Here is a 12,184-nt window from a genome sequence, read left to right on the forward strand (position 1 = left end):
TAAACCTGTAACAATTCATCAGGTAAATGACCATAACAGCTGCCTATTGATGCAAAGAACCAAACTATTCCACTTATCTCCACAGGGCAGGAAACGTAACAACCTTTGCCCAGGCTTGCTAACTTTGTCTACGTGACTGAACCAACTGACTCTGCATGGCCTCCGATGTGGGATGACAACATGCTGACCTGTTATTCCAGACCTGAATTATTCCCTGCAGTCTAATCTATCCTGGTCTCTTGCTGTCAATATTCTGCACTGGCTGCATCTTCTGGAGTTCCAATGGCCACACCTTCAGGAGTGCACTACACTGCAGCCAGCCATCCCACATGGTCCATGGTTTGACTCTCCTGACATCCACAACAATTTCACTGGAAAGTCACTGAATCACCCAAGTTCCATCACTCAGTGCGGTTTACCTCTGTGCCCTCCAGTGATTTATCTGACCTGTATGTGTTCAACTGACCTGTGCTGTGTTTCTGGTGGTTCTGAACTGTTGATGTTTGGCCATTACTGTCTGAATCTCCAGCAGCTTTCCCTGCACCCAGTTGTGGGGCTGAGGACTGCAGATGCTGGTGGTCCTGATAAAGCATCTTACAATGTACTGACTGAGATACTCAATGCATTCCAACCACCCTGCAGAGCACTGAGTTCATCATTTTCATACAAGTTTATTTGACCACATACCAAAAATCGTAGCGTTGACAATCCAGGCAACGATGAAACAATTGATGAGGACAGTATCACAGACGGCTTTCAATTTCCTCCAAATTCCGATCTGAGAACCTTTTCAAAAATAATAAGAAATTTACAACATTTGATAACCAGACAATATGAATGATTTAACACATGCATCAATGGACAAATGTCCCAGGTAGCAGAGCCTGACTCAGGGTTGTTTCGATTGGTGATGATATTGCATGTCCTAAACATCAAGCAATCCAAACAACTCTGAAATGGATCAGATGTCAGAGCTTTGGATTGAAGGAGGTTCAGGAGTTCACTCACCACTGCAGCAAATGGGGAGCTCAGAGAGACACAAAACACGGTTTGTGGCTGCTACCAGGATTTGTTTTACATTTGATAACTTAGATAAACCCTCAATCACTGACTGTGCATGTGGAAACAGATACACTGCAGCTTCCCTCTGGACATGTCCAGCAGATAAGGCAACAGCCCACTGTCGATATTCTCTGCTGTATTCCCTCATGATCTCAAGGGCTGAGACTGACATGGAGTTGCCAGTGTTAACAAAAACCAACCCCAGCTGTAACACTGACGTTACACTGTTTGACTGTGAATCCTGTTCTGATGCCGAGGACTGGAACAGCTGCTCACAGCATCAGGCAGTGGCTTATTCCAACATTGAAACTAAACAGCTCAAGGGTACAGGCTGAACTGTCCAAATGCTGGGATATTTAATACAGATAAGGGGAGAGGTTGTCCAGGACATCCAGTGGTGAGCAGTGCACAAGATCCAAGGGCACCTCCCTTGTAGTGGTTTTTGTTCATTTCCAATTGCTCTCAAGAAAGCTGGGGCGGTGGGGAGCTGGTTTCTTATTTTGCTCCCACCATCTAAATTCTCACCTTCTTCAGACCCCACATGACTGAAAAAGAATTTCTCTCAATTTCCTCACAAGTGCTCTTTCACATTCCCAAGCTTATCACCCACATCTCAGGAATTACTGAGGTGTTGAATCAAACCCTCTTCATATCACCAGATCCCTTTTCCCCATTGTAACTATAACTCATTCACCTGAGACACTGCCCTTTCTCACAACTTCCATCACCATACCCTCAAGATTAACAGGCCTGAACACCCTGTCTGATAAATTGGTTTAACTAATCACAAAAAGATTCCGCTCTTGTCCACTGAACTGTTTGAAGATGAACTAGAATCCAAAGTTGTCCCCCAGATCATCACTTTGATGTTTTTCAATAATATGAACCGAACAGTGAATGCTTGTGTAAAAATAAAACAAGCTGTATCAGGGCTCAACCTGAAATATTGACAACCCCTTTACCTCAGACAAGAGAAATGTTACACGAGCCCAAGTGCAGAACATGGAAGGTATTACTGCCATAGCGAGTTTCCAGGACAGTCTTTTCCCGAAGTCTTGGGTTTGGAGAGAATCCAGGAGCGATACTAGACTTAGAACTGACAGTCCTAAGAACCATGAAACAAGTTTACTCACACCAGAGTCAACCAACAGACTGGCAGCTCCTTGTTGTGATCACAGGGTCTTTATCCTGCATTTTCTGATGGAAAGCAGGTGTGTGTAGTTAGTGGAACCTGGGAATGATTAGAAATTAAACGAGGGGATAGAGGCCCATTTCCTGAGGTAAATAACTCGGTGGGGGATTGCCAGAAGGACCATGACAGTACCCCTCCCTCAACGGGAGCCTCCAGGCGATCCTCCAGGCCTGTCTGGATGATCCGGATGAAAGTCTTGGATGAGGGAAGGGTCTCGGATGAAGAAGCAGGGGACCCAGGAACGCTCTTCTGGACCAGTCTACCAGGTGTTGGAAACCCCTACCCTGACTGCGCACATCCAGTAGTCATTGACGGTGTATGCTGGATGGTTGTCGATGATACGGGCAGGTGGGGGAGTCTCAGCCGGGGGACACAAGGGGCTGATGGAAACTGGCTTTAACTGGGAAACATGAAAAGTCGGGTGGATGCACATAGATCTTGGCAGTTTTACACTGACCGCTGCGGGATTGATAACACTTTCGACCTTGAATGGTCCCAGGAAGCCAGGGGCGAGTTTCCTCTGCTTGTTCTTGAGCGGGATATCCTTGCATGAAAGCCACACCATCGGCCCAGGTTGATACTCCTGCGCCAGAGTCCGGTGTCAGTCAGCTGTCTTTTTATTGCGATTTGCTGATCTAAGTAGGGCATGTTTGTCTCCTCCCAAATCTTAAGGCGCCGATCGATATGGTCCTGAACCGACAGTACCACAATCTCCTCTTCTTGCGCCGGGAACAGCGGGGGTTGGTAGTCCATGGAGCACTCGAAGGGAGACCTCCCAATGGCAGAGCTCACCAGAGAGTTGTGGGTGTACTCAACCCACGGGAGGTGGTCGCTCCAGGTTGACGGATTGTTTGTTGTTACACAATTTAGCATCGCCTCCAGGTCTTGGTTGACCCGTTCCGTCTGCCCATTCGTCTGGGGGTGGAAGCCGGATGACAGGCTGACCAATGCACCTAAAGCTTGACATAAGGCCTTCCATACCGGCGAGACGAACTGGGGACCTCGATCGGAGACGATGTCCGCGGGGATTCCGTGGAGGCGGAAGACGTGACGGACGAGAAGATCTGCGGTTTCTTGAGAGGAAGGGAGTTTAGGGAGGGCTACGAAGTGCACCGCCTTGGAGAAGTGAGGACAGTGGTGTTTCCGCTGGAAGTGGGTAGACTGGTGACGAAGTCTAGGGCGATGTGCGACCAGGGACAGGTAGAGGATGAAGTAAACCTGCAGGTGGCCGATGAGAGGCTTTTCCCCGGGCACAGATGGAACACGCCGAGACACAGGAACGGGTGTCCGCCTCCATGGACGGCCACCAAGTGTTTTATCAGGAGCGCTAGGGTCTGATCACTCCCGGGGTGGCAGGCGAACCGAGATGTGTGCCCCCACTGGAGAACCTGAGACCTGACAGAAACAGGCACATACAGGCGATCACCAGGTCCATTGCCTGGGTCGGGGTCGTCCAATCGGGCTTCTTTTACCTTGGACTCGATCTCCCAAGTGAGGGTTGCAACCACGCATGATGATGGGAGGATAGTCCCTGGGCTGGAAGTGTCCGCCTTGGAGTCGTATTGGTGGGAGAGCGCGTCCAGCTTCCCGTTCTTGGACCCTGGACGGTATGTGAGGGGAAACTTGAACCATCCAAAAAATAATGCCCAACGGGTCTGGCAAGAGTTCAAACGTTCGGCGGTCTGAATATCCCCCAGGTTTTTATGATCAGTCCACAGCACAAACAGTTGTTCTGCCCCTCCTGCCAGTGCCTCCATTCTTCCGATGCTGGTTTGACCACCAGGAGTTCCCGATTCCCCACGTCGTAATTCCGCTCGGCGGGGGACCGTCGGCAAGAATAGAAGGTGCAGGGGTGAAGCTTTTCATCTGAACTTGATCGTTGGGACAGGACCACTCCTATCCCGGAGTCAGAGGCATCCACCTCAACAATGAATTGACGGGCTGGGTCCGGATGGACCAGGATGGGAGCGGTGGTGAAACGCCTCTTCAGGTCGGTGAACACCGAGTCAGCTTCGGAGTCCCAGCAGAAGCAGGTAGTAGGTGAGGTAAGCCGGGTAAGGGGGGCTGCCACTCGACTGTAGTCTCTGATAAATCGGCGGTAGAAGTTTGCAAACCCCAGGAATCGTTGAAGTTGTTTGCGGGTCATGGGCCTAGGCCATTCTTCCACTGCCCAGATCTTCTCGGGGTCTGCTCTCACCCGCCCGCTCTCAATGATATAACCCAGGAAGCTGACCGAAGGATCGTGGAACTCACATTTCTCCGCCTTCACAAATAACTGGTTTTCCCACAGTCTCTGGAGGACTTGATGGACATGGTGAACGTGTTCTTGGGGGGTGCTAGAAAATATCAGGATATCATCGAGGTAAACAAATACGAACCCATTAATAAAATCCCTCGGTATGTCACTGATTAGGGCTTGAAAAATGGCGTGAGCATTGGTGAGGCCAAACGGCATGACCAGGTATTCGAAGTGGCCCAGAGGTGTACTAAAGGCCGTCTTCCACTCGTCCCCCTCCCTCATCCTGACTAGATGGTAGACGTTACGAAGGTCCAGCTTTGAGCAGATGGTGGCTCCATGCAGTGGTTCAAAAGCCAAACTAATGAGGGGTAGAGGGTACTTATTCTTAATTGTTCTACTGTTTTGGCCTCTGTAATCAATGCAAGAACGAAGCAGCACGTCCCTTTTTCTACAAAGAAGAAACCATCGCCTACCAGGGAAGATGAAGGTCTGATAATGCGCACACGAGGGACTCGCTAATATACTTTTTCATGGCCTGTCTCGCCGGTCGGGATAGGTTAAAAGGCAACTGGTAGGGGCGCTAGTGTGCATGCGTATGGATTAGACGTGTCTGGTCAGTGCTCCTCTCCGAGGCCTCGATAAAATTACTATTATACCAGGTTTTATTCATTCATAGGCCAACAGTGTATGTCTAAACTAAGTGCCTGGAAAAGTTTGACAATGCCGAAGGCAAATAAACCGTCGACTGCCAAACTACCGAAGTTTGTGTTAACAATGGGTCAGTAAAGATCGTCTCCGTGTTTGAGATACAGCCGGATAAAACTTACGCCACGTGCAAGGAATTGGGTCAGGAGATTTCTGAGCCAGTTCTGCGCGGCATTAACAACCGCTTTGATGTTTCTGAGACCAAGTTTGAGGCGCTTGTGGCCTCCCAGGCTGATTTACAAGCCCGTGTGGCTAATCAAGAACTAACCACCAGTGACCTTGAAGCACGCGTGCAAGAGCTTGAAGCTAAGTACTCAGAGCTAATGAGACAAAATAGCCAGCTTGAAGCTAAAGTGCATGACCTAGAGGCTCATCCCCAGAGACATAATATTAAGATTGTAGGGATACAAGAGGGCAAGGAGGATGAATTTGTTTCCAGACAGATTCCCAAGTTGCTCGGGGAACAGTATTTCCTGTATCTGGTTAAAGTCGATCGCGTGCATTGCTCTCTCCATCCGAAGCCGGCTGCCGGCGCTAAACCGCGCATCATCTTGGCACGATTCCATCACTTTCAAGTGAAAGAGCTGATCCTGCACCGCAGCAGACTACAACCCGTGGAGTACAAGGGAAATAAGGTCTTGATCTTCCCGGACTATACTAAAGAGGTGATGACTCAACGTTGTGCCTTTCGTGATGCACTGCAAACTCTGCGTGATGGAGGAATCAAGCACACCCTGCGGTATCCGGCTAGGCTCTATATTTATCATCAAGATGGAAGAGCGTATAAAGTATATGACCCGATAGAAGCAGCACAATTCTTGGAAAGGAATAATGCATGAAAAAGGGAATAGATATATGGACACTGTTTATTCAGCTTATATTTGTGCCGGTTTCCATGTTGGGATAAGGGGAGGGACTTGCTTGTTATATGGAGTTTTGCAATGCTATATGCCGCACTGGGATTTAATTGCAGAGAATGTTCTAAATATTTTTGTTATTATAAGGGTTTTGAGTCGGTGTCATGAATGTTCAGTTTCAGTTGTGGACATTGGATAACTCTTCCCAGCCCTAATAGTATTTATTTAATGGTATTATATAGTTTGTGTTATAAATTTTCTTGGAGAGGGGGTTTGTGATAATCGTGTAATGTCAGTTACCTGCCCAGCAGCTCCTTTTGGGATGGAAATGGGGAACTATGTGTCTGGTTCAGGGAGACACGAAGTTGGGGCGGGTTAGGGTGTGTGTTGTTTTTGTTTATGGCTCAGACATGTTTTTTTGGTGTATGTTGTGTTCTTATGAGGCTGCCAGTTATTTTGCATTGTTTACTGTGTTAGTGCTCAATTCTATTAATCTCTTTTTTATTCTCATATGCAGAGGCCCTGCGGTAGGACGCAGCTGGGGGGGTAAAGATATTACAATAGTCTCGTGGAATGTTAAGGGCCTTGGTCATGTTGTTAAGAGAGATAAAGTTCTTAGACAACTCAAATCTCTATCTGCAGATGTGATTCTTCTACAGGAAACCCGCATCAAAGTAACTGAGCAGCGCAGATTGAGGTCTAGCTGGATATCACAGGTTTACCAGTCACCATTTACTTCTCATGCCTGTGGTGTGGCTATCCTCTTTAGGAAAAATATTCCATTTCAACTCACTTCCATGACCACAGATCCTCTCGGCAGGTTTATTATGATCTCTGGCACCATTAATTCGTTTCCACTAACCTTCCTTAATATTTATGGTCCAAACACAGACGAGGCAAATTTTTTTAGGAAAGTTTTTGATTTACTTCCAGATGCCAGTAATTCAAATATAATAATCGGCGGTGACTTGAATTGCTACCTGAATCCATATTTAGATAGATTGTCCTCCCGCCTGCCCTCAAATATCATGTCAGTGCAGGTCCGAAATAATTTGATTAGATCTAGGAATTTAGTAGATATTTAGCGAGTTCAACATCCCAGCGACAAGGATTATTCTTATTATTCTCATGTTCACAAATCTTATAGTAGAATAGACTATTTTTTGGTTGATGCTCATTTAATATCTCATGTTACCAATACAAAATATCATAATAGATTAATTTCTGACCATAGCCCCTTCACAATGTCCCGAAATCTCTCCTTTTCCAAACGAATCTACTCCTGGCGTTTTAACTGCTCCCTACTCGCAGAATAGAAATTTATAGAATATATCACCACCAGATTAAAAGATTTTACAGAAATTAACGATAACAGCGAGGTGTCAGATTCCACACTCTGCGAGACATTAGAAGTTGTAATTCATGGGTATATAATTTCATATGAATCCGCTACTAAGAGGGAGAGAGAAGGGCGATTATTAGAGATTGAGAATACTCTCCCAACCCTCGAAGCGACATACCAGGCTTCGAAATCCTCTGAAGATTATAATAAAATCATGAAGCTTAAATATGAGTACAATTGTATCTTGGGTAGTCAAATAAATAACCTCCTCTTAAAATTAAGACAAAAGCATTTCGAAATGGGTGACAAGCCTGAGGGGCTCCTGGTGTGGCAGCTCAGGGGACCCCAGGCCCTAAGGTCAATTCTTTGCATTAGATCGAGGGCGGGTACCCTGTTAACTAACCCCAGGGAGATAAATGACTGTTTTAAAGAATTTTACAGTGAACTCTACACCTCTAAATGCAATGCTACTCAATGACGTCTTTGATTCTCTGTAATGCCGAAATTTAGTGACGCTGCTAGGGAGGACTTAGATTCTGACTTCACATTGGAGGAAATAACTTCTGCCATTAAGTTCTGCCGATCGATCCCCGCGGGATGCGTCCACCAACCTCAAAGAGCTGACAACAACATACTGCATCGATGGAAACCTGGAAAGATGCACTATTTACCGAGGAAGCGTGGGAAAAGAGCTGGGCAGCTGGTCAGATTGAAGCTGAGGGGCTTCAGGGTCCCTATGCCCACCATCCTACTAGCAAATGTGCAAGCCATAGAGAACAAGGTGGACGATCTTAAAGGGAGACTTACCTACTGCAGGGAGATGAAGAACTGCTGTGTATTCTGTTTCACCGAGACCCAGCTCTCCCCTGCCACCCCCGACTGTGCCATCCGACCGGAGAGATTCTCGATCCATCAGATGGATCGCGCGGTGTCTTCGGGCAAGGCGAGGGGAGGTGGTGTCTGCCTACTGATCAACACTGCGTGGTGCTCGGACACAGTGGCACTGACAAGCTCCTGCAGCCCGGACCTGGAGCACCTGTCGGTGAAGTGTCGTCCCTACTATCTGCCACAGGAATTCACCTCGGTCATACTGACAGCGGTCTACATTCCCTCCGCAGGCGGACGTGGAGTGTGCTCTGAACATACTGCATGCGAACATCAGTGAACTTGAGACCAGGTATCCGGAGGCTTTGCTCATTACAGCCGAGGACTTTAACCAGGCCAACCTCAGAAAGGAACTGCCAAAGTGATAACAACATGTCTCCTGCCCAACTAGAGGCCAGAATATACTTGACCACTGCTATACAGCAGTCGAGGATGCCTACCATTCCGTCCCACGACCTCACTTCGAAAATCGGACCATCAGGCCGTACTCCTCCTCCCCTCTTACAAACAGAAACTGAAGCGGGAGGTCACGGTGTCAAAAGTGGTGTTCCGTTGGACGGAGGAGACGGATGAGGTCTTCCGTGACTGCTTTGAATCGGTGGACTGGTTAGTATTCAAGGACTCGGCAGCTAACCTCGATGAGTATGCCTCAGCTGTCACGGACTTTATTTGGAAATGCACGGAAGGAATGTGTGTCTCGCAAGACGATCCGGGTATTCCCTAGCCGGAAACCCTTGATGAATTATGAGGTCAAGGCCCTTTTAAAGGCTAGAGCTGCGGCTTTTAGGTCTGGGGATACCAGTCGCTACACAGAATCCAGGAATGAACTCCGGAAAGCCATTAAGGGCGCCAAGCCCAGGCTAACCAGAGACATGCCAATAGACTATGGCAGGGTCTAAGTGAGATCACTGGGCACAAAGAAAAGGCTGGGAATATCAATAACTGTGGCACTTCTCTTCCTGACGAACTTAACGTATTCTACGCAAGATTCGAACAGAAGAGGATCGTCCCGCTCCCTCCGAATGAACCGGACCTGGTGACATCGAGATTCATCGTCACCAAGGAGGGCGTTAGAAGGGCCTTCCTGAAGATAAATCCAGGGAAGGCGACAGGCCCAGATGACGTCCCGGGATGGGTTCTCCGGGACTGTCCAAGCGAGCTAGCTGGAGTGTTTGCTGACATCTTCAACTGCTCCTTGCTTCAGTCTAAGATTCCCTCGTGTTTTAAGAAGGCAACGATAATCCCAGTGCCGAAGAAGAGCAAGGTGGCATGCCTGAATGACCATCGACCTGTGGCTCTGACATCAATTGGTATGAAGTGCTTCGAGCGATTGGTTATGGCACACATCAACCACAGCCTAACGGTCAACCTTGACGCTTTGCAATTCGCCTACTGGATCAACAGGGCAACGGCAGATGCCACATCTCTGGCCCTACATTTCTCCTTAGAACACCTGGAGAAAAAAGACACATAGATAAGGCTCCTTTTCATTGACTACAGCTCTGCCTTTAATACCATCATTCCAAATAAACTGATTCCTAAGCTCCGGAACCTGGGCCTTAGCACTCAGATCTGCAGCTGGATCTTCAACTTCCTCACAGACAGGACCCAGGCTGTAAAAATAGGGGACAATCTCTCCTCTACAATCACTCTGAGCACCGGTGCCCCATAAGGCTGGGTACTCAGCCCCCTGCTGTACTCACTGTACACCCATGATTGTGTAGCCAAGTTTCCATCAAACTCAATATATAAGTTTGCTGATGACACAACAATTGTAGGCCGTATCTGGGGTAATGATGAGTTTGAGTACAGAGAGGAAATTAAGAACTTGGTGGCATGGTGCGAAGACAATAACCTATCCCTCAACATCAGCAAGACGAAGGAATTGGCTGTTGACTTCAGAAGGAGTAGCGGACCGCACGACCCAATTTACCTCGGTGGTGCATAAGTGGAACAGGTCAAAAGCTTTAAGTTCCTCGGGGTCAATATCACAAATGACCTGACTTGGTCCAACCAAGCAGAGTTCACTGCCAAGAAGGCCCACCAGTGCCTTTACTTCCTGAGAAAACTAAAGAAATTTGGCCTGTCCCCTAAAATCCTCACTAATTTTTATAGATGCGCCGTAGAAAGCATTCTTCTCGGGTGCATCACAACCTGGTATGGAAGTTGTCCTGTCCAAGACCGGAAGAAGCTGCAGAAGATCGTGAACACGGCACAGCACATCACACAAACCAATCTTCCGTCCTTGGACTCACTTTACACCGCACGCTGTCGGAGCAGTGCTGCCAGGATAATCAAGGACATGACCCACCCGGCCAATACACTTTTCGTCCCTCTTCCCTCCAGGAGAAGGCTCAGGAACTTGAAGACTCATACGGCCAGATTTGGGAACAGCTTCTTTCCAACTGTGATAAGACTGCTGAACGGATCCTGACCCAGATTTGGGCCGTATCCTCCAAATATCCAGACCGGCCTCTCGGCTTTTTCGCACTTCCTTACTTTCCATTTTTCTATTTTCTATTTATGATTTATAATTTAAATTTTTAATATTTACTATCGATTTATAATCCAGCAAGCAGGAAGCATAGAATCAAATATCGCTGTGATGATTGTATGTTCTAGTATCAATTGTTCTGTCCGGCAAGCTGCTGGGCCAGATGGATTTGGCTGTGAATTTTATAAGAAATTCTGTGATATCCTTGCCCCACTTCTCCTCAGAATGATATCTTGCTTTAAGAGAGATAAAGCCTTGCCTAGGACATTGTACGAGGCTAACATTTCCCTCATTTTAAAGAAAGGTAAAGAAGAAACAGACCCGGCCAGATATAGGCCCACTGCACTCCAGAATTTCGATAGAAAGATAATTACTAAAATGCTGGTTAACCAACTAAATAAGCATTTGTCATCTATCATTCATCCTGATCAGACAGGATTTGTCCTGGGTAGGTTCTCCTTTTCCAATGTCAGATGCCTCCTTAATACTATATATGCTGATCATGGGAAAGCTAGTGGAGCAGCAATTTTATCCCTTGATGCACAAAAGGCTTTTGACCAGATTGAGTGGCCTTACATGTTTGAGTCACTGTACAGATTTGTGTTCGGCGAGTCATTTGTATCTTGGGTAAAACTGATATCTGCCAGCCCCATGTGCTCTATCATAACTAATGGTGACAATTCAGCTCTGTTTCCCCTACACGGTTCAGTCCAGCAGGGGGCGTTCTCTCGCCGGCCCTTTGTGCCGTCACGGCACAGCCCCTTGCCTTAAAGATAGAAGTCACCCAAACATTCTGGGTTTGAAAGTGGGAGGTATTGAAACACTTATTAGTTTATATGCTGACGATGTGATACTCTTCCTACAAAACTCACAAAAGTCAGTCCCTCTTCTTCTAGATTTAATCACCTCTTTTGGCAGACTATCGGGATACTCAATCAATTGGACAAAAAGTGACTTTGCGCCCCTCTCTAATGACTACACGCGGGGTTTTTTGGAAAGTGTCCCGTTCAAAGTAGTTAAAGATCACTTTACTGAGGCTTGACAATCCCCAAAGATCCTAAATCAATATTCAAATTAAACTTGGCGCAGTTTATTTCAAAACTTAAACAGAATATAGAAAGTTGGAAAACCCTACCTCTGTCCATGATTGGTCATATAAATTCTTTTTTTTCCCTTTTTTTTCCAATTTTATTTTTATTTGGATAAGGAATTCACAAGTATCATGTACTTTTTTCACATGTGTAACCTTTTCCATTTTTTTCTATGTATAAAACTATAATTATTTATACATTCTTAAGTACACATTGAGATGATATAAAAAGAAATTAGACACTTAAATAGATAATTATGTACAATGGAAATTCTAATCTATTAGGCTAAGTAATGGTATTAATTGTTAAGAAAAATA

General features: G+C 46.6%; 1 protein-coding gene across 2 annotated transcripts in view; it reads right to left on the minus strand.

The window, feature by feature from the left end:
* Nucleotides 1-12,184, minus strand: part of LOC140198136 (uncharacterized) — a 187,348-nt gene that overhangs the window by 74,674 nt on the left and 100,490 nt on the right. For both annotated transcript variants that reach the window (XM_072259094.1, XM_072259093.1), the window contains exon 9: nt 688-786. In XM_072259094.1, the coding sequence (XP_072115195.1) occupies nt 688-786 (99 nt within the window). The remainder of the gene's footprint in view (nt 1-687; nt 787-12,184) is intronic.

Source organism: Mobula birostris, chromosome 5 (genome assembly GCF_030028105.1).
Source record: "Mobula birostris isolate sMobBir1 chromosome 5, sMobBir1.hap1, whole genome shotgun sequence".
Classification (NCBI taxonomy): domain Eukaryota; kingdom Metazoa; phylum Chordata; class Chondrichthyes; order Myliobatiformes; family Myliobatidae; genus Mobula; species Mobula birostris.